The sequence below is a fragment of the Acomys russatus genome, chromosome 5 (assembly GCF_903995435.1).
Source record: "Acomys russatus chromosome 5, mAcoRus1.1, whole genome shotgun sequence".
NCBI classification, from domain to species: domain Eukaryota; kingdom Metazoa; phylum Chordata; class Mammalia; order Rodentia; family Muridae; genus Acomys; species Acomys russatus.
Window position 1 is genome coordinate 64,396,356 of NC_067141.1, and position 23,503 is coordinate 64,419,858.

Below are 23,503 nucleotides of genomic sequence, written 5' to 3' on the forward strand. Positions count from 1 at the left end.
TACATTTTCCTCCCCTGTGCACCTCTATAGATGGGGACTTCACCTGCAGTGAGGGTTTACATTGATTAGGGAGGAGCAGTAACTCAAGCTTCCATCCTCTTCAAGGGTACTTTGCAGTCTTTAAAGGTGCTGACCCACTGAGTTAAACTGTCAAGGGAGGATAAAAAAGTATCCTCATCCCAGGAGGTAGCAGCTGCCAGGTTTTCAACACCTTGCACACTGCTGGAAAAAAAAATGTCACAATTGTCAGCTGAAAGAAAAATGAGTCTGTTGTCATCTTCTGCTAATGACTGGGCCTTACAAAAGGAACCACATAAGTCTTTTGGAAGGAATAACTATTTTCCTTGCCTGAGATTTTCTTCTCCCCTGATAAAAATCCCTACACTGTAAACATCACCACGGAGGAACATTACAAAAGCCAGTGGAAGCATGGACGCCCTGACTCCTCTCTACAGTTGGGCAGGTAGGAAGAAGATGCACATCAGAGGCACAGAAAATGACACCGGCAGCGGCCAGCGGAGGGGACACACCAGCGCTCTGTTTTCAGGCGTGGCTTCCCCCTAAAAGCATGAAATGAGTGAACTCCCCAAAACGCACTTTCTCACCAGCTCCAGCGCTCCTGGATGAAGGCGTTCTCTTCCTTCTGATTTGATGGATGAGGGGGAAGGTTTAATGAAGTCCCTGCTATCAGGCAGGCAGCTTTTCCTTCTATTTGTTTTAGGTTAGTCATTTTAATTGTATTGAGTAATTAGAAGGTACACACAGCCAAGGGAGCTTTGTTCTGATAATTGCTCAAGAAAACCCATTCCCTATCTGCCGTCACTTTGTATTAAGACACTTCTCCCTCTAGTGGCAATAGTAAGCACTTTGGCTTGGCAGTAGGCAAGGTGTAATTGCAACATGACAAACTATGCTTAAGGGACTCTCTTGTAAATACTTTGGGGTTCAGCATTATTTCGTTATATACATGTGTTTTACCCTTTGAAACTTCCTACCTCCTCTTTCTTCTTACTGAGGTGCTTTGGGCTTTGGATGAAAAAAAAAATTGCCTGGGATGCTTATTAAAAACAAAACAACACACACACACACACACACACATACACACGTACACACAAAGCATTCTGGGTAATGTTTTGCAGCTTGACTTAATTTTAGTCATCTGTTTTAATTACCTATTTATAAAAATGCTTTTGCATTTGTAGACATTATTTAATACTTTGGAAGAAGCACCTCATTTGAAATAAATAAATAAGTAGTACATATTTTAAATAGTCTATGTAAAAGATCTTAAAGGTAATTAATGTAGGTCTCTTAAGTAAGACAAAAGTGATCTTTCTGAATCTGACGAAGTGATTTGTTTATATAACTTCCCACTTCTGCTGAATTCTTCAGAGCCTAATAACATTTTTTAGGGGGGAAAAAAGAAACACACACACACACAAAACAACTATGGTTGGCAATTTGTGCCTAGCTACAAAAGCCCTTCTTCAAAAAGAAGCAATTTAATAACCAGCTTTCTTAAAATTACTTTGAGGAAAGACGACCGTATGGGGGTTAGTACTTTGTTTTATTTTTATTTCAGTGTAATCATTCTTTGATAAATTGTGTAATCACTGACTTAGTAGAAAACATATTATTGAACTCCTGGGTTGTAATGACCATAAAAAGTGTATTTTCATATAGAGAGTTGAGATACTGTGAATAAATTATAAAGGAAATAGCTTATATGCTGGTCAAAGTCCATATGGGCTCAATTCATTTTGTTTTCCATGCTTAATCTGGGGACACCATTGTAAAAAAGAAAAAAGAGGAAGGGGGGGCAACAAAAAGCCTATTGTGCCAGCTACACACATTCTAAAGAAATTAAACTTGTCCTTAGAACATCATGGGAGGAAATCAGTCAGAGCAGTGATTCTCAGCCTATGGGTTGCCATCCCTTTGGGGGTCAAACAGTCCTGTCACAGGGTTCGAGTATCAGATATCCTGCATATCAAATACTTACATTATGGTTCATAACAGTAGCAAAGTTACAGTTCTGAAGTAGCAACAAGAACAATTGTGTGGTTGGGGTCACCACAGCATGAGGAATTGTATTAAAGGGTCACAGCGTTAGGAAGGCCGAGAACCGTGTGTTAGAGCTTTGTGTCTTGAGGGGGCTTCAGCAGCATCTGGGTGGCATTTCGAAGGCCCACTTCCAGCTTTCCTGGAATTGTTTTGTAGTTTGATTTTTTTTCTAGCCCATATTCTTCCCTGGGACATGATTTGATGTTACTGTATATCTAAAGGTCCCTTTCCTTCGCCACACCCCCGTCACCAAGCATTTTCATTATACTCCATCTTGTTTTGCTATAGGGCTGTTGAACAGACTCCTTAAACAGCCCTTTGCAAGGTTAAAAGAATGCAGCCTGGTAACAAGTTTGTGTCATTTTAAATATATACCTTCTAGTAAATAAGGGGAGACCTGGCAATCAATCCCTTTTAGTGTGTTATATGTTTCACCTGACAACTAACCCTTCTATTGATTAGCCATTACTTTGTTAGATAATCCTATGTCATTGAATCCATTGTAAAAAATTAAACTCTTTAAAATGTTTTACCCTAGCAGCAGTGTGAAAATTGAAAACTTGTTCAGAATTACAACCTGCTTTCACAAAGAAGGTAGTTTTCAGCCAGGCATCTTACTGGTTTATGCTTATGTTCTTTATATGCAATATAAAAACGTATTAAAGTACTCCAACGCAAAACTCTCTCTGCCTCTGGTTCAGCAATGAAGCTTCCTTTTCAGATGTTGCACGGGGCGGAGCCTAGCTTGCCTGCAGCTGCTGTACTCAGTAGTTTGACTTCAAGGTGGAAGAAGGAACCTTACACTAGTCAAGTATTGTTTGAGGCTTTTTACTCCAGAGTGGTCAAGAGACTGACAAATTTTAGTTACCTGTCTATGCTGTTTCCTTGGAAGATAAGCAAGGTCATGTACCCATTTTACAGATGAGTTGTCAAAAAACCAAGTCTGTATCCCTAGCAATTCTGAGCATTCAGTGCTGGAGTATGCTTTCTGACTACCTCATGTTCCCCTGGGCATGTTAAAACTCATCCATATAGGGGAGGAAACATTTGAATAAAATAAATAATTCTAGCCTTCATACATTTCCTTGTTTTTTTCCTTGAGACAGGCTGGCCTGCAATTTACCTTGAAACTCAGGCTGGCCTTGAACTTGAAACAATCCTCTGCCTCAGCCATTGAGTATCTGGCATTCCAGGTATGCATCACCATACCCAGCTCCCTCCATAACTTAAAAAAAAAAATCTATATTTATTTTGTGTGTACATGTATGTATGTACATGCAGCAATACAGCACACATGTGGAGGTCGATAGGACAGCCTGGAGTTGGTTTTCTCTCCTGCCATGTGAACTAGAACTTAGGTTGTTGGGCGTGGTGACAAGCACCTTCACCCACCCAGCCGTCTCCCTGGTCAAAAACTTTGTTAAGCGTTTCCCTTTTTTGGCATGTGTTCAGCCATTAAGCTTTATACCAGTCCTTATAATTTTATATGTATGAATAAAGACCTTCATTTCTTCTTTCTTAATTGCTTTTGTTTCGTTTTTGTTTTTTCAAGACAGGATTTCTCTATGAAGCATTGGCTATCCTGGATTTGCTTTGTAGACCAGGATGGCCTCGAACTCACAGAGATCCTGAGTGCTGGGATTACAGGCGTGTGCCATGACATTGCTTTTTGTCTTATTCTGCTTTATTTGGATGACTTTGACCTCCAAAGGATGCTGACGTGATAAGAGCATGTTTTCCATGTCCCCAGTTTTTCAGGGATAGTGTTAAGACTCTGATTATCAAGCATGCTTCTAGTTGGGTATTTCTAAGGGTCCGTTATAAGATTAAAGAACTTACCTTGAGTTCCCAGGTGGCTGCTTTCTTTTTCAAACTATAAATAGGAGTTTAATTTGCTTACAGATTTAAAAAAAATACATATGTGCATATGTGTGTTTGTGGAAGTATGTGCATATGAGCACAGGTGCTCTTGGAGACAGAGGGGTAGGGTCCCTAGAAATTGCAGTTCTGGCCTCCCGGTGCAGGAACCGGGAACTGAAGTCAAGTCTGCCAGAACTGGTACACTTGTAACTGCTGAGTCATCTCCTTTATTCTGTTAATACTTGAGTTGACTAAGAATTTTTCTCTCAGCTCGGCGGTGGTGTCCCACACCTTTAATCCCAGCACTCGGGAAGCAGAGACAGGCAGATCTCTTGAGTTAAAAGCCAGTTAAAAGTTCACCGAGTGAGTTCTAGGACAGCTAGGTCTACACAGTGAAACTCTTTCTCAAAAAAGAGAAACAAAAAACAAAAACAAAAAAGCAAACAGAAAAAAACAAACAACAGGCCTGAGAGCACTGGCTATTCTTCCAAAGGTCCTGAGTTCAGTTCCCAGCAACCACCTGGTGGCTCACAACCTTCTATAATGAGATCTGACCCTCTTCCGGTGTGCAGACAACACAGCACACAAACAAAGAAACAAACAAACAAATCTTAGCCAGGCGTGGTAACGCACACCTATAATCCCAGCACTCAGGGAGGCAGAAGCAGGCAGAAAGCTCTTGAGTTTGAGGCTAGCCTAGTCTACAAAGTAAGTCCAGCACAGCCATGCCTACACAGAGAAACCCTGCCTTGGGTGGGGGTTGGCGTGGGGTGGGGAGAACCAAAGGAAACAAATAACAACAACAAAAGTTCTCTCTATGCACTTAAGGGATATTGGTCTTAAGTTTGCTTTTTAGTGTCTTTGGCAGAGTTTGGTATCAGGATTGAGTTGGGAAGTGTTGCTCTCTTCAATGTCGGGAAGGCATTTATGTCCTATTGTTCTTTCTTAAAACTTAATAGAACTCATCAGTGAAAACATTTAGATCATAAGTTTTCTTTCTGGAAAACCTCAATAGTAGTTTCAGTTTCTTTAATAAGTAGAGCTATTTGGATTTTTTGTTTGGATTATATAGTTTCGTTGGGTATTTTTTGCTGGCGTTTGCTTTGGTTTTAGCTAGTTTTTTTTAATATTTATGTTGTTTATATTTTAATTATGTGAATGTGCCTGTGTCTAGGGGTTTACCCATGTGCATGCAGGTGCCTGCAGAGGTCAGAACAGGACATTGTATCCCATGGAGCTAGAATTACAGGCAGTGTGAGCCACATGATGTGGCTCCCACCCTCCTTCCCTTCTCACTCTGTAGACTGTGCTACCTAGAACACACTGTGTAGTCAGTCGGTGCTTGCCTGCAACTCTCAACAAGTTTCCTGCCTTGCCCTCCTGTGTGTGTGTGTGTGTGTGTGTGTGTGTGTGTGTGTGTGTGTGCGCGCGCGCGCGCGTGTGTTTCTAGACAGGGTTTCTCTGTGTAGCCTTGGCTGTAGACCAGGCTGGCCTCAAACTCACAGAGATCTGCCTGCCTCTCTCTGAGTGCTGGGATTAAAGGCATGCACCACTACTGCCCTGCTCCTTAAGTATATTTTAATATTTATTCAATTTGTTCCATATTGGCTAAAAGCTTCTTTAGCTGTCACTTTGACTTTGTCTCCATCATTCTATCTCCAGATTGATCTTCTTTTCCTTTAAAAAAAATAATGTGTGTGTACGCGCACATGCATACGTACGCGTGCCTGTGCCTGTGGATTTAATGTCGAACTGAAGTTACAGGATTGAATTATAGGTTTAACTACTATACCTGTTTCACTTTAGGTTTTCCTTTCTCCAGTGAGAATTTCCCCATCTGTTTACTCATTGTGATCATTATCTTTCATTTAATCGGTTCACCGAATAGATTATTACTATTAAAGACCTCTTTGGTGCTAATCCCAAGTAGGTCATTTTTTGCATTCTTTTTTCTTCTTGACTGCTCTACAAGTGTAGTGATTTTTGTATTATATAGTATAAACAATTCATTGTAGAAACTGAATTCTGCCTCTGATTAAAATACCAGCAACTCAATGTGACTCTGTGGGGTCTTCCTTGGCCTTACATCTGAAAATGATGGGTATGTTTCTGCTTTAGCCATATGCCTAAAACAGATCCCTTAGACCTAGAACATTTTGTTCATCTCAACGTCTGGTCTTTCTCCATGTCTCAGATCCTTTCTGCATCCCTCTGCATCCTCTAATGAGGGGACCAAATTCTAAATTCTTACCTGTGCTCACTGCACAAGCTGCAGTCTTGGCTCAGGTCCCTCAGCCTTCCAGCTGTTCTTTCCAGTGGAATTCTCAGTCTCCCTTAATGTATGTCGTTTGGGGCTAAACATGGATTTGAGGAGAATTTAAATGTATTTTCTGAGACCTTCCTTTCCCAGCGGCTCACTCCTCTGTGGGATTTTTCTTCTCAGTTGCCAGCACCGCGGCAGTTCTGAAGTCTGTCCTTTGCTGGTTCAACCCCGTCCACTGTGGCTTCCTAGCTGTTCTGTCCACCTTCACCTTGCACTGAATGGACTGTTGAATACCTCCAGGGGAGAAGCAGACATCTCACCAGAGAGTGTTTCTTCAGCCCCTCCCCCTTCTTCCCATTTTGCCAATCTTCATTGCCTCGTGTAACGTCAAAACTCTTACTTTAGCTAAGCTATTATCCATAGGAAGGTTAATCTGTTGTAACTTTCATTATTGAAATCAGAATTCTTTTGTTGTGTTTCTCCACCCTCTATTACCCTCCCTGTACCCCCTCTTTCTTTTGGTATGGTCTGTGTAGCCCATGTTAATTACAAATCCTGAGGTTACAAGCATGGACCACCAACTATCCTGGAAGAACCAAAAGTCTTTGCATTAAACTTTTAGTTTATTCTGGCTCAGCTGTTAAGAGCACTGGCTGCTCTTCCAGAGGACCTGGGTTCAAAGCCCAGCACCCACATGGCAGCTCACAACTGTCTGTTGTTGTTGTTTAATTTATTATGTAACAGTGTTCAACCTGCATGTAACTTCTGCATGCCAGAAGAGGAAACCAGATCGCATTATGGATGGTTGTGAGCCACCATGTGGTTGCTGGGAATTAAACTGAGGACCTTTGGAAGAACAGCCAGTGCTCTTAACCTCTGAGCCAGTCCCTTCACAACTATCTTTAAATCCACGATCTGACACCCTCACATATCCATACATGGATGCACATAAAATAAAGAAAAGTTTAGTTTATTCAATAACTGTTTATTAATTCATGTGAATTTTAAAAATATGTTGGCTCTGCTTCTTAACAATTAGACTTTATTATATAACCCACTATCCTATACAGGAGGGAAAAGAGGTTAAGGGGAACAATAAATAAATTTTCCGGGTATCAGTTCCACAGGGCGAATCCCTAGGCGTCTCCAGGCCTGCACGCTGATCCTCTTCAGATAGAAACAATCCACACCCTCGTGGTCCAAACCTGCAGCCTTCTCTCTGTCCTCTCCGCCTGCCTCTCTCTCTCTAGGTCCACAATCACCTGTCTCTCTTCCGGTTCCCTCCTCCCATTGATGCTTGATTAGCCCGGCTGGAGTCCCGGGTCTGTTTCCTAAATTCCAGACCCAGGATGGCTCCTCTCGGTCTATCACAAAGTCCATCTCAGTCGGGTATCCGTGGTGTCTCCAAGGGGCATAGCCTGGGGCACAGCCCGCCAGGACTGCTTTCACCTGGGGCGAGGCCCGCCATCCTTCCACAAAAATATTTTATAAGAATAATTTTAATGGGAACCAGAGAGTTGTTTCAGGGGTTAAGATCACTTTGATGCTCTTGGAGAGGACTCAGGTTCAGTTCCCAGTGCCCAGGGAGGTTTAAGCTGTTCATAACTCTAGTTCCAAGAGTTCTGGTGTATTCTTCTGGCTTCTTCAGGCACCAGGCACACATACACATGCGTTATACAGGTCATACATGCAGGCAAAACATTTTTAATGTAAGTACATTTTTTAAAAAATAATTTATTCAGATTATATCCCGATTATTATCCCCTCACTTGTATCTTCCCGTTCCCTACTCCCTCCCTCATTCGCCCTATTCCACCAGCCTTGATGGTCTTCTTGTGGGGCTCCTGGACCCCCTGGTCCTTCCCCATTCTTCCATTCCTCTCTCACCTGGAGTTCCAATAACATCTGTCCCGATCACCTGCTGAGTAAAGACTCTCAGGACGTCCATGTTAGGCTAGTATCCAAATATAAGTTAGTATATACCATGTGTGTCATTCTGAGTCTGGTTAACTCACTCAGGATGAGTTCCATCCATTTGCCTGCAAATTTCAAGATTTCCTTGTTTTTTCTTTTATAGCTGAGTAGTATCCCATAGTGTAAATGTACCATAGTTTCTTTATCCATTCTTCGACTGAGGGACAGACATCTAGGTTGTTTCCAGATTCTGGCTATTACGAGTAAGGCTGCTATGAATATAGTTGAGCAAATGTCCTTGTGTGTTGGAGCATCTTTTGGGTATATTCCAAGGAGTGGAATAGCTGGGTCTTGAGATACTCCTATTCCCCAGCTTTCTTAGAAAGCACCAGATTGATTTCCAAAGTGGTTGTACCAGTTTGCACTCCCACCAGCAACGAAGGAGTGTTCCCCTTTCAACACATCCCCGCCAGCATGTGCTGTCACTTGAGTTTTTTTATCTTAAAATGTATTTTTAACATATTGGAATAATTTTGATTTAAATAACAATAAAACAAACTGTTCCAACTGCTTACTAAAAAACTATCATAATATTGATAGAGAGGGCTAGGATTATAGATGAGAAAGGGGTTTTTTGCTCCAGTTCTTTGAAAAATAATAATAGTTGGCCAAGAGAAACATTTTTAATTCTGTTTATGCTTTTGTAAACAGACAAGTGAGTGGATAAATAAATATGGGAAGGTACCACAACTCTCCCTGTAGAAGGATTCCAATTTATAAAAATATAGAAGGAAAAAGAAATTTAAGATTCACAATTAGAATAATACTACAGTAAAAATTACTATATGCAAGATTTTCAAAGTATATTGGAATTAGCAGGCAAAAATTAAAGTAGAAACTATATGTGTACTCTCAAAATGTTTACTCTAATATAGTTGATAACTCCCAAAGGGAAAAATTATACATTCACAGTGGAGCCAAGAGATCAAGACAAATATCACCAGAACTGTTAACACATCTCTTGATTTGATGCCCTGAGAAGGAAGGGCCTGTCACCTCACTTGATCCTTCAGATAATGACCTCATTTTGATCATGAGTTGAGGGAGATCCTATTGATTAACTGGTTTAGAAGTGTCAGTCATGAAAGGGAAGGAAAACTGCAGACTTGTGCTAGGTTACAGAAGACTGAGGAGATATGGCATATAAATGCAAAGAAAGGTCCGGATTGGCTCCTGGCAGGAGGGGCCCTTAGTGAGGAACTGAAACCTGAATGAGCTCTGTACTTCTTATACTCTCAACTTTACACACACCCACTTGTGCCTGGAGATCTCTCCCAGGGCTGGAGAAGTGGCTTGGGTGTTTAAGCACTCTTATTGCCCTAGCTGAGGATCCAAGTTTGGATCCCAACTCCCACATCAGGTGGTTCACAAATGCCTGTAACTCCAAGGCAGTGGTTCTAAACCTTTAATTCGGTTCCTCATACTGTGTGACCCCCAACCATAAAATTATTTTCATTGTTACTTTATCACTAATTTTACTACTGTTAATGAATATTAATGTAAATGTCTGTGTTTTCAGATGGCTCAGGTGACCCCTGTAAAAGGGTTATTCGACCCCAAAGGGGTCACAACCCACAGGTTGAGTGAGAACCACTTTCCCAAGGAATCATACATGCTCTCTGACCTCTTAGACACATATACACAACAACAGACACACACACACACACACACACACACACACACACACACACACACACACACACACACACCTTTTAAAAATGTTTCCCCTCCCAGCCAGGCAAGGTGGCACATGCCTGTAATCACAGCAGAGGCAGGTGGACCTCCCTGAGTTCAAGGCCACAAAGTGTGAGTCCAGGATACACAGAGAAACCCTGTCCCCAAAAATAAAAAATAAAAAGAAATAAATGTCCCCTCCCAAACAGTCTTTACTTTAGCACAGGCTAGCCTCATCTTATTACTCTCCTGTATCTGCTGCTAAAGTGCTGGGTTTATAGGTGTGTGCCACAATGCCTGGCTCCAGGCTCACTTCCCTGAGTGTTGTGGTGGTGCTGGGGATTGAAGCCGGAGCTGAATATAGACCACTACTGAGTCACAGCTGCAGCCCCAGTTTCTTAGTTTTGATAAATGTTCTCTGAGATGCCATATTAAGGGGAAGCTGAATTAAGGAAGTTTAAAAAGACAAATCTTTGTAACAAGTAAATCTGAAGCTTACCGTAATTCATTAAGTAGAATTCTTAAAATTCATATTAAGTGATTGTGGCGTAACTATTGTCACCATAGCAAAGACCATTCCCAGGCCAGCAGTGTCAGCGTCTGCTGGAAATTGTGCATCAGCAGGTCCCCCAGGTGATTCTGATGCATGCACAAGTGGAGAGCAGTGATCTGTAGAGTCTGCACTCTGCACAGCAACTTTAGATTGAAAGCACACTCAGGAGGCTGGAGGGAGGGCATTGCTGCAAGTTTAAGCACAGCCAGGACTGTATTGTGAGATTCTGTCTCTAAGGGGATAGCTGGAGGCTGGAGGGAGCTCAGAGGTAAAGAGCACTTACTGATTTAGGAGAGGGCCCACGTTTGCTTGCTGGCATCCAGGCCAGACAGCTCACAGCTGCATGTAATTCCAGCTCCAGAGAAATCTGACACACCTAGCCTTTGCAGGCACCAGCACACAGGTGGACATAATCAAGCGAAAGTGCTTGTACATAGTTAAAGATAAAATAAATCTTTAAAAAGAGAAAACCTAAAACAGCAATGAAAGGCTAAAGAGTACATTATAGTTTTCTCATATATTAATCACTTTTTCTTTTATAAAATTTTTTATTAATTTATTCAGAATTACATCTCAATTGTTATCCCTTCACTTGTATCCTCCCGTTCCTCCCTCCCTCCCTCTTTCACCCTATTTCCCTCCCCTAGGTTTGTGACAGAAGGGGACATCCTCCTCCACACAGCCTATCAGGTCTCATCTTGGTAGCCTGCTTATCCTTTCTCTGAGTGCCACCAGGCCTCCCCACCAAGGGGAAGAGGTCAAATACGGGACACCAGAGTTCATGTCAGAGTCACACCCCGCTCTCCACACAGCTATGGAGAATGTCCTGTCCATTGGGTAGATCCGAGTAGGGGTTCAATGCTTATTGCATGTATTGTCTGTCCTTGGTTGGTGTAGTAGTTTAAGTAGATGCCCCTGGGTCCAGATCTGCTCATCATGATGTTCTTCTTGTAGGTTTCTAGGACCCTCTGGGTCCTTCTATTTCCCCATTCTCCCATACTTCTCTCACCTAGAATCCCAATAGGAGGTTCTCGCTTCTATCCCAACTCCTGGTAAGTGAAGACTTTCATGGGATATCCCTTTTGGGCTAGTGTCCAATTATAAGTGAGTATATACCATGTGAGTCTTTCTGGGTCTGGGTTAACTCACTCAGTATGATCATTTCTAGTTCTATCCATTTATCTGCAAATTTCAGGACTTCCTTGTTTTTAATATCTGAGTAGTGTAAATGTACCATAGTTTCTCTATCCATTCTTCGACTGAGGAACATTTAGGTTGTTTCCAGGTTCTGGCTATTACGAATAAGGCTGCTATGAACATGGCTGAGCATATGTCCTTGTTGCGTGGTGTAGCATTTTCTGGGTATATTCCAAGGAATGGAATAGCTGGATCTTGAGGTAGCTCTATTCCGAGAAAGCGCCAGATTGATTTCCAAAGTGGTTGTATAAGTTTGCACTCCCACCAACAATGGAGGAGTGTTCCCTTTTCTCCATATCCTCATCAGTATATACTGTCATTTGAGTTTTTGATCTTAGCCATTCTGATGGGTGTAAGATGGAATCTCAGAGTTGTTTGGATTTGCATTTCTCTGATGACTGAGGATGTTGAGCATTTCTTTAAGTGTTTCTCAGCCATTCAGTGTTCCTCTGTTGAGAATTCTGTTTAATTCTGAGCCCCATTTCTTAGTTGGGTTATTTGGTTTGGTGGAGTTTAATTTCTTGAGCTCTTTATATATTTTGGATATTAGACCTTTGTCAGATGTGGGGTTGGTGAAGATCTTTTTCCAATCGGTAGGCTGTCACTTTGTTCTGTTGACAGTGTCTCCTGCCTTACAGAAGCTTCTCAGCCTCATGAAGTCCCATTTATTAGTTGTTGACCTTAGAGCCTGGGCTGTTGGAGTTCTGTTCCGGAAGTTGTCTCCTGTGTCAATGAGTCCCAGGCTCTTCCCCACTTTTTCTTCTAACAGATTTAGTGTGTCTGGTTTTATGTTGAAGTCTTTAATCCACTTGGACTTGAGTTTATTAACCACTTATTGATAATGTCTTTCTGGGGCTGGAGAAATGGCGTAGTGTTTAAGAACACTGCTACTCTTCCAGAGGACCTGCGTTTGACTCACAGCTCCCATAGGATGCTCCACAATTATTTATAACTCCAGTCCAAGGGGCATCTGACACCCTCTTCAGGTCTCTGTGAGCATTGCATTCATATGGTACACAGACAGTATACAAGCAGAACACTCAAACACATAAAATAGTTTCTATTTTAGTTCTTAAAAAGAGTGCATTTTAGCCATGTGTGGATTGTGCAAGCCTTTAATCCCAGCACTCAAGAGACAGAGGCAGGTTGGATCTCTGAGTTCCAGGACAGCCAGGGCTACACAGACAAGCCCTGGCTGGGGAGTGAAAAAAGCACTCATCTGTCATAAAGGAAGACTAGTACAACCAATATGATATCCATTTCCTAGAGTTCTCTTTTTAATTGTCTTCTAATTAGGCTCCCAAGTATACTTCAGACCTACTGTTTCTTTCATTCTCTTTTCTGTTGTGGTGGTGGTAGTGGTTGTGGTTGAAAACAAGGTCCAACTATGTGATGCAGGCCTGGGTCTGGTTGTGTAGCCTGGTCTGGCTGTGTAGCCTGGTCTGGCTGTGTAGCCTGGTCTGGCTGTGTAGCCTGGTCTGGCTGTGTAGCCTGGTCTGGTTGTGTAGCCTGGTCTGGCTGTGTAGCCTGGTCTGGCTGTGTAGCCTGGTCTGGCTGTGTAGCCTGGTCTGGCTGTGTAGCCTGGTCTGGCTGTGTAGCCTGGTCTGGCTTCAGTTCGCAGTCCTCCCAGTGACTGGTTTACAGGTGCGTGCCACCATGTCTAGCTGATAATTGCCTTTTTAAATAAAATGTGACTTCTTAAGGTTTACTTTTTTTTTTTAATACAGTATCACTGTAGTTTCAGACTTAAATGCTTCCAACTTTGGCCTCTATAGTGCTGGGGTTATACCATATCTGGTTAAAGTTCGAATTTTAAAATATTTTGTATATCCAATCCTTATCTCCGATTCATACCATGAGTTCACTGCTCACATACTTGCTCATGGGTACACCATTGGCTGTTATGGGCTCTGTCCTTTTCTCCTTCTCTCTACTTGGTCCCTCAACAACTACAAATCTCAGATTTACAAATAGAAGTGCATGTGGATTTAGTGACATAGAAGAGAATTTGACATCTATGTATGTCAGTATTTCAGTATCTCTAAGAAACAAATGGTTTTTTTTTTTTTTCTTGAAATTATCTCTACAGACCTACAACAGCTGTGCCAGGCTCTGCATAAACCAAGAGACAGTATGTCTAACAAGCGCTGCTATGAAGACTGAAAATTGTGTGGCCAAAGTAAGTAATGGTGTTTGCCAGTTAATATTATAGCACATTGCAACACTGCTGCAACTGTAGGATCTCTACCCAGTGCTGTCACTACGGATGATCAGAAGATCATCTATTTATGAAAAGAATGCAAGCAGGCACCACTTTCTACAGAGTGAACTGAAAGTTGGGGTTTCTTTCTCTTCAGCTGCAACAGAGTCTTATTATCCATCACACTGATAAGTAAGATTTGTGTAAAATAATGAACAGTTGTTTTGTAACTTCCTCCTGTCTTGTTTTTGTTGTTCTTTTGGTTGGTTGGTTAGTTTTTGGTTTTGAGACAGGGTCTCTACCTGCCTGTGGCTGTCCTGGAACTCACAATATAGACTGGGCTGGCCTAGAACACAGAAATCTGCTTGCCTCAGCCTCCTGAGTTAAGGACCACCTCCTTTAAGTGCAAGTGCAGTGCACCAGAAATAGACTGATGGTGGCAGTTTGAACAGTGTAAGATCCAGGTCATGTTATACCACTGTTACTTAAGAAATTTCGCATTTGGCCAGGCATGGTGGCACATGGCTTTATATCCAGCACTTGGGAGACAGAGGCTGGCCTGGTCTACAAAGCCAGTTATAGGACAACCAGGGCTACATAGAGAAACCCTATCTCTAAAACCCAAAGCAGAAACCAAAAGAAAAGTCACATTTAGTGATTTGGAATGGAAAAGTGTTTTAAATCTGTCCGTATGGACTAAGTCTTTTCATGTATATATGGGTGTTGTATCTCTATATGCAAAAATAATATTTAAAATTAGAAATCTTCAGAGCTAAAGAGATGGCTTAAGAGCACTGCCTGATCTTGTTACAAGATGCAGGTTCAATTCCCAGCACCCATCTGTGCACCATCAATTCCCTTACAACCATCTGTATCTCCAGTTCCAGGAAAACCAGTGCCCTCTTCTAGCCTTTGTGAGCGCTGCATGCACATGGTGCACAGACATACCTACAGGCAAAACACCCATACGTAGAAAATAAGCCTTACAAAGAAAGAAATTTATTTAGAAATCTTAAATTTTTTTCTTTCAATTTTCTGGATTGAGGGGGGGCTTTGTTTTTTTAATTAGCTTTACCTTCTCAGGGGTAACGTTCAGTATAGGCTGTACCACTAGAGTTTGTCTTCATTTTCCTGAAAGGAAAATAACCTTTATTACCACTTAGGATTTTCTTGTGTTACAATTTTCCCAACTTTCAGCTTAAATCTATTGTCTTTTATTTACCATTGGAAATAGGACTTTGTATCATGTAGACTCCAGCTTATAGAATTCAAGAAGAGCTGCCTTATTTTTGGAGGGGTTATTACAACAAAATATAAACAATAGTTTATGAATAATTTCTTTTTATAGTTCCAGAGGCTGAGAAGATAGTTCTGATAATCAATTCAATGTCTAGTTGAAAGTTTGCTCTTCTTCGTGGAGCCTTGCTATAGCCAAGCTCTCTGGGGTCTCCTACTAATCCACTCCCTTGTCTCTTTACTGCTGAGGACTCTTAAGTTTGTCCTCACACATTAGGTGGTCAGGGAAGAATACAATCATTCAGGACATGGGAGCAATAGTAGTTTTTGTTCTATTTCCTAAAACATATGGTTAACATCTGACCCTGCTTTATTAGCTGAAAACATATTAGAATTAGCCATATGAGAAATATTTTAAATTATAGCTGCAAAAGGTAGGTCCATCAATTGTGTCTTAAGTTCACATCATAATTTGCTAAAAAAAAAAAAAATGAGGATTAATATAAGTTAAATTTAATTTTCAGTTACTTAGGAACAACTTGCAAGTGCCACTTGACCCTGTTTTATATCTAGCATTGGTGTGTGGAGACAGAGGTGTAAAAAGTGTTCTTTTGCTGCTTTTTCTGACATGCTGCTCTCACTTTCATCACACGTGAGTTACTCCTGACTAAACGCGGCATAGTCTTAGCATGAGAACCAGTCCAAGGACAGGGCGATAGTTTTAATGAGTTTCATTGAGAGCTGGCCAACTGAGCATCTGTCCTTTTCTTTTTCTGTACTTGGTACTTGGTAAGCTACACTCTCTAAACTCCTTAGCCATGTTGCTGTGTCTGTACAGTGTGGGGGTGAGTTTCTTTCTTTCTTTTTCCACCCTCTACTTCAGTGGTGCACAGTTAGAGATCTTCTGGCATCTGCACAGTAGTGTAATTTCTCCCATGCTCTTGGGTGAGGAAATAAGTTTGCTCATTGCTGCTCATCAGTCTACTTCACTTGCTCCCAGGTGGTGACCTTTCTCGTCCTGTTCCCGCTTGTTTTAACATTATTCTGACACCTGTTTTCTTTCATTGTCCCCTTAACCACTCTGATTGAATAATGATTTCTATAATTTCCAGTTGGAATACAACCAACTTCCTGGTTCTTTTTATTGGCCCACATCCTGTCTTCTAGTTCATAGCTTCACATTTGAGCCAAATCATCAATTGAAAATATGTAACTGAATAACTGTTTACTGCAGTAGCTTCCACAAGCATGACAACAACAAGAGTTTCCCTTTCTTGTTGCTAAACATATTATATCCGTCTCATGATTTCATGTCTTTCCTGGCCTCATTTACTACTTGACCTTTGGCAGAAATGACTCAAAGTTATTTTTGTGGATCTGGAGGCGTTTCTCTGTTTCTTTCTCCTTACCTTTATTCTTAACAGTAGTTGTATCTGCTGTGCTGCTGTGGCTGTGATGGCTTCTGGTACCAGTGTCTGATACTAATTCAGATTGTGCTCTAGTGTGGCCTGCATGTCCAACTGTCTTCATGTGAGAGCCATTGTAATGCAGTGAAGCCAGCCTCTTTCTTTCCCCTTATAACTGAAAGCAACTGAATTCCAATCAGAGTAATTTTAGTGTGGGTGTTAAGTACTAATTATAGTCTTAGATCATTTTATTAAATATTATTTGTTTGCATTTTACATAAGGCATTGGTCCCCTCTCAAAAGCAGGAGTGACCCTTGTCACTTGTGCTTTGTATGTAGCTCTCCTCTGCCAGTTACAGTAGTCTTGCAGTTCCTCTATGGAGAGGACACTGCCTTTAATTTGCAATAAAATGTAAGAAAGCACAGCTGTTTCATAAGCTACCTGAGGTTGACAGCAGGCTCCTGAATCTTTAGCTTGAAGGAAAGAGATTCAAGAAAACATTTAAAAATAAAGGTGGGCAGGGGGTCCAGGTAATATTTGAAGCCTAAAGTAAGTGTCTTGTACATAGTTTGCCCTTTTGTTTTGTCTGTTTGTCTCATATGTGGACCAGGCTGGCCTTGAACTCACAGAAATCCACCTGCCTCTACCTCTCATGTGCTGGGATTGAAAGGCATGTGCCACCACCCGGCTAGTTTAAAGCATTTCACCTGCTTACTGCGTATGAGACTTGCTTGGGGATGATGAGCTCTATATTTATTGTAGCTTTAAACGGACCGTCATTACTGACTGTCAACTTAGTCTTTGAAATCCATAATCACATTGTACCTAATTGTCAACCTTCATGTTTTTTTAATTATGAAAGAAAACTGAGAACATTAATTTTATGTTGTCTTTTTTATTGACTTTATTGAAATACCACAGAAAAATTTGGTTTGAGGCTTTCCATAATTTACCGTTACACCCCCACACCCCTCCCATAAACATTTACAGTTAAAACTGAGTTGTCCAGATACCTTTGTGTTGATTTCCTGACCTAGACAGAGCAAGTTCTGCCTTTGTTTGGGATAAGCCTATTCAGTGGTCTTATGTGCATTCTGTATTTTTGTTGTTTGTTATTACTGTTTTTTACTTGAGACTAATAATCTGTTTGAAACTGAGACAGAAAAATGTGATGTTCCTTTCCACTCACTCCAGATTTTGATAGAAGACTTGTTTTATTTATTTCCAAAATTATATCCGCAGGAAACAAGCTGTTTAAATTCAGATTATGCTGAAGCAAAATGGTCCTGGTATGAGAAGCAACGTGCTGTTTTACGAGCACAGAGTCCCTTTTCTCATAACTGATTGATAGTAAATATTTTCCTGAAGAATTATTGCCAGCCATGAACAGTGCAACTGTTTCACTTTTTTTCCGTGCTACTTGCTGTACCAGCCATTGTCGGTAATTAAGATCTACAATTCACAATGCAGACGTTTGCACTTCCTCTGGGTCTGTGCTATTTATAAGGCATTTCAGCTGTTCAGAGTTTCTTCTGAGTTTTAAACTACATGTTAACAGGCTTCTTTAATATACTGTTCCACAAGTAGCGAGTCAGATGTCTGTTGTTCACACAGGCCTCTGACAGATCTGCAGTTAGCTTTGTGGTGAACACAGCAAGATGCGATTGTATCTTCAAGGCCAGGGCGATTGGGAAAGCGCAGAAGAATATAATATTGTGTACAGAGGCCAGGAATGAAATTCCAAACTAATCTATTTTCTTTCATTTTTAATACTTCTATGAACTTAATATGTTAATGATTATCAAGGTTTTAAGAAGTACACAATAACGTGACATGTTGGCTAGAATTTGTATATTTGTCAAATAATGTGAAAATATATTCCCTCTAGTTGTGCATGACGTTTTGTCTCAAAAGACTTGGGAGGAAATGGATTAACAGATGGATAACAGATTTATCATATGACAGAGACCTGAAATGGCACATACCACTGAGAAGGAGAATATGTCAACAGAGATCTTGGTCTGTGTTAAAATTCATCAGAATCAAATTGTTCTAAATCCAAAAGAGAATTGATTTTTAAAACGTCCAGAACCATCTAAGAATTTTCATGAATGATGCCCTAGACTCAAGTAACTGTGTAGTCATTTTGCTACAGGCACTCATTGTTAAACATACAAGGAAAAGAAACAAGAAACTGAAAGCTGTCAACAAAATGTGTTTAAAACTTTGCCTGGAGTGGAACTCAGCCTGGTTGTTGTGAAGCCTGGAGTCCAGCTGCATTGATTGTGTGTACTGGCTGCTGGCATCTTCCAGCCACGTAGACGTGTGCAGAAAGGCAGGACAGAGTGCTGCCTCTTGATGGCTTCAGAGGAAGGCGTTCCAAGGCAGTTTGCTTAAAACCCAAAACTTTCTGCCATGCTTTTGAACTCCAGTGCTTGTGTAAATGTCTCTTTCTCAGTGAACTCTCTATGAACGCTTTTTGAGACAGTGTGATTTCAGCTGTTGGGAGCCTCTGATCTATCTGACTGAGGCACTTCAAGATGCTAGAAAGCCCCTGTTCACATTTCTGTCTGGCCAGGGAGCCAATAAGATTGAGTTTGTCTTTGTGAATTGATCTAGATCAGCATGAGATGAGCCCAGTCAGTGTCTTCCTCAGTGAAAAAGGAAAGGTTACAGGGGGAGAGGGGTGAAAGAAGAAAGTTCTTCATCAAGAATTGACTGCAGTATTGCCTACTGATGCATGTCGGATCGCCTGCACAGAGAGATCACATGCCTTCTCCAAAAGTCAAACGATCAATTCGCCTCGTTTTGGCTCTGTACTTAATGCACAAACAGTGCGATCTGCGGGGCTGTAATTGCATTGTTAGGGCCAAGGAACAAGCCTGTGCCTTTTCAGCAGACAGCTGGCAGGGAGAGAGGCATGTTGTTAGGAAAGAGAGAGGCAAGGCAAATAAAATTACTGCTAACGCTCGGAGATCGGCAGGAGTCCTACTTGCCTAATCTTACCGGTGGGAGCAAGCGGCTGTTGTAATCCAATTATAGCAGCATAAGCAATTTGTTAGACACTCCGCATAATGTAACAATTTCCCAATAAACTCTGACTTGTAATAACGTCGGCAAGAGTCCGCATAAATCTGCCCGAATGGTGGGGGCTGGAGCATTCGGCTGGGGGCTTGTAATTGGCGCCATCAGCACGTTTTGCGGAGTGCAGTATGGTGCAGTCTTTTAGTGCAGGAATTTTAAGGAGAAAGGCACGGCACATGTTTCTTAGAAAAAGAAAAGTGGCCATTAAAAGGGGAGCAGCAAGAAGGGCACACTCTTGCTTCACATTACCTAGGAATCTCAGTATAGAAAGAAAGTAGGAGGAAGCCATGTTTCCTGCTAGTTCTAAAGAGGCGACTATATGGATTAGTGAGATTCTTTATTTAAAGGTGTTGGTTTCTATTATTTATACCCACTCTCTGGCTCCTAAAAATGCTATTTGGGTGGCATTAACTAAATGTTCTTAGTTAGGGAAGCCTAGAAATGCCAAATTTAAATGCACTTTCTTTGGAAGTTTAGCATTTTCTTTATAATATGAATATATTATATATTCATATAGTGTGTGTGTGTGTGTGTGTGTGTGTGTGTGTGTGTGTGTGTACGCGCGCCAAGGTAAATCTCTTCAGTGCTATCTTACCGAATAACAATAACCTTTCTGTAGAGTTTGGCCTTTTGTCATAATGAACCATTGCTTACTAAAATGGCTTAAGCTCAGCTTGTTTGCTTGGCTTACTATACTAGACTGTCTATGTAGTATCAAATTCTAAAATGCATCGGGGATATCTGTAATATTAGGACTACCAATTAAGTTTGTTGAAAACTTACATTGATTAAAAGTATAATGGTACTTAAAATATACTTTTATGATTCTTCCAGAAATAGCTCTGGTTCCTAGGTAATAGTATTTCTGTTTTACAAAAATATTATAGCACATATTTGGGCTACACTTACTTATTGATGGGTGTAGTCACAGACTGAGGTTTTTATTTGTACAAGGTAAGGGAGATAAAGAATGCTTTACAGATGTCAGTTAATAGATGCGTTTTCATGCTCCTGAATATATTAAATGTTTCCTACTTCCTTATGCCAACCCATCCCTTCATTGCTACATGATTTGTGTCAAAACCACACTTTCAAAATAGGCCCAGGATTCTCTGGAATACCCTGTTGCTGTGGGTATTATCACAATAAATATTTACTTTCTGTATAAACACTTCCTTCTATTGAAGCAAATGCTGCCCTGTTTGACTGGAGCTACATTAATAAACTGCAGTGCCTCTAATAAAGCCACTCAGTGTCTGGGTTTAACTAATGGCTGATTTTCATGACTTTGACAGTGAGCTGTGTGCGTTATTTTCTCCTGATATTGTAAAAATAATGAGAGCAAATTAGAACAATCAGTTTACACAGATAGCTCCTGATTGGAGGCGATGGGCAATATGGCAGCAGGTAATCCATCTTCGGGCTCCTGTCACATTAACTTCAGCAGTGTGAAAAGATCAGGTGGGTAAGCAGGGATCCTGCCCAATCGGAACACCGAAATTAATGAGAAGAGCATTGTTCTGTGATCAACCTTTTAATTAGCAAGACCAGAAACAGAGGGCGTGATGAAGACGGCACCTCAGCTGCACAGTGCCAGGCACAGTTCTGAGGGGGAGAGGAGGAGAGCTGGAGTTGCCGCCTCTTTCCTGTTGTGCATAGGCATTGTGATTCCTCTCCAGAGCTCTCTCACAGATTTTAAGAAATGCGCCCTCCTTTCCAAAGTAGTGCCACAAATGCAGTCAATGTATTAATAATCTGTGGGTTCTGATTCTGTCAGGGTCATTTAGGATCTGGATTGTACTTACTTTGGTGTTGTATTCTGGGTTTTATATTTTGATTAAAACAAACAAACACAATGAGTAACCATAAGAATGTAGCTCTGTGAATTTCTGCCCTGTCAGCCCCACTACCTCATCCCTTCATTGTGGAGGTTTATGGTTTGGAGTATCCTGTCACGTTGAGTTATGTAAAAGAGGAGCAAACTCCAGGCAGCAAGCCGTGGCAGATTGAAATTGGGTTCCTTTCCTGGTTCTCTTTATTAGGGAATTTGCTGTTTTGTTTATATATTTCTTGTCCCATTGGCTTCTCAACGTTGGCACTGTGTTATTTCAATTTATGTAATTGAGAGTTGAATATCAATCAAGTATAATGTTTATGGAAGGAAGAAGTGGATTTAAAAAAAAAAAAATCTATGAACCTAAAGGCTGATTCATTCATTTAAAGCTCAGTTATACTACCTACCATTGCATTTTTTTGGGGGGGGGTGGAGAGTGGGGTGGGGTGCAAGACAGAGTTTCTCTCTGTAGCCTTGTCTGTCCTGGACTTGCTTTGTAGACCAGGCTGGCCTTGAACTCACAAAGATCCCTCCTGCCTCTGCCTCTCTGAGTGCTGGAATTACAGGCATGTGCCGAGCATGGCTAACATTGTAACCTTGTTAATCATCCTTGTAATAGAAAAGTTGTGTAACACAATGGAAGGTATTGAGAGACAATTTTTAGCCAAATGAGCATACTTTCTTTTTTCTTTTCTCTTTTTTTTTATATTTCTTTTTATTTTATGAGTATTTTCCTACATGTATGTACATGTACCCTGTGTGTGCCTGGTACCCTTGGAGGTTAGAAGGGGGCAGCGGATCTCTTGGAACTGAAGTTATGGATGGTTGTGAATTACCATGTGGCCACTGGAACCAAACCCACCACTGATCCATCTCTCTAGCCCAAGCATGTGCTTTAACTTTGGAAAAGTCTAGGATAACATCACACTTCGCAATGTTGTTGTCTTCATCTTTTAAACATGATGCCATTCAGTGCATGCTATGTGATGGATTCAAATGTATAAAAATTAAACTTTATTTCTTGATATGAACAGTTCATTGGCACAGATATTATTAAATGGATTAATACAATTTGACTCTCATGTACCTGAGTTTAGAATTGGTAAGCAAAAACCTAAACTATAGTATGAAATATACAGTGTAGAAGACAATCTTTTCTCATCATAGCTAATAGGACTTGTTTAATCATTTATAACTAATAACTAACTAGTATAGATTATACCTATCATAATTTACATAACACTCTAGGCCTGTAGCTGTAAGATATATTGATGACTTAAGTTCCCTAGAATTATGCTTTTGTGTAAAACACAAAGCAAAAGCACTTCATGTCTGATCTCCCTGCTCCCTCAGAAAACTTGATGCTTGTCGGAGCTAAATTTTAATTAATGGTAAGCCTTGCCTGAAATTTGTATAAATTAATTTTAGGGTCAATGGCATGATACCAGATAGGGCCCCGGAGTCCACCAGCACATACTTATTGGTACATACATATTGAAGCTAATGTTCATGTTAGTATTCTTAAAGCTGTTGCAGGTTCTTGTGTTTGTCGGCAGTTTCAGAAGCCTGGGTTCATAGGCCCTCTGTGAATAATATGCTCTTGGTCACATGGTGGAAGAAGATCACTTACAAAGCTTATGAAACCCGAGCCCTTCTTTTGAACCTTCCCATGCCCATGAGCTCAGGATCCACACGTAAACTTTTATTCTTGTGTTGTGACTTCAGCTCGTAACTGCTTCCCCAGTCTAGAGAGAGGTTTCTTTAAGAACCTGACACTGTCATCCTCCTTTCTTGAGAATCTGGAGTTCATCTGCCCTGTGGCCATGCCGATATTCTTGTTGTGGGGGCCCTTTTCCAGAAAGATTACTTCTGTGATCAGAGCTAGGGTTCTGGCTTGGGGTTTTTTTTTTACTGTTCATACATTTCATAAATGTACAGTTCTAAATCAATAAGAAGCTCCCTTTGACTTCCTAGAAGAGCAGAGTACCAAGGCAATTCTGCTCACCTGAGCATAAGCCATGGGCTCAGCTTTGAGAAACTGTTCGCAGTTCTTAGGGATTTACCCAGGTCATGCTTGTTTCAGGTTCTTGTGTGGGAGATGGTGGGACCTGTGAGGCTCCCCACACACAGCAGCTCCCTTCATTCCTAGATAAAGTT

General features: G+C 41.0%; 1 protein-coding gene across 6 annotated transcripts in view; it reads left to right on the forward strand.

Moving 5' to 3' along the window:
* The window catches only part of Btrc (beta-transducin repeat containing E3 ubiquitin protein ligase), a 170,183-nt gene that overhangs the window by 92,651 nt on the left and 54,029 nt on the right, over positions 1 to 23,503 (forward strand). For all 6 annotated transcript variants that reach the window (XM_051146661.1, XM_051146663.1, XM_051146664.1 and 3 more), the window contains one exon: positions 13,675 to 13,764. In XM_051146661.1, the coding sequence (XP_051002618.1) occupies positions 13,675 to 13,764 (90 nt within the window). The remainder of the gene's footprint in view (positions 1 to 13,674; positions 13,765 to 23,503) is intronic.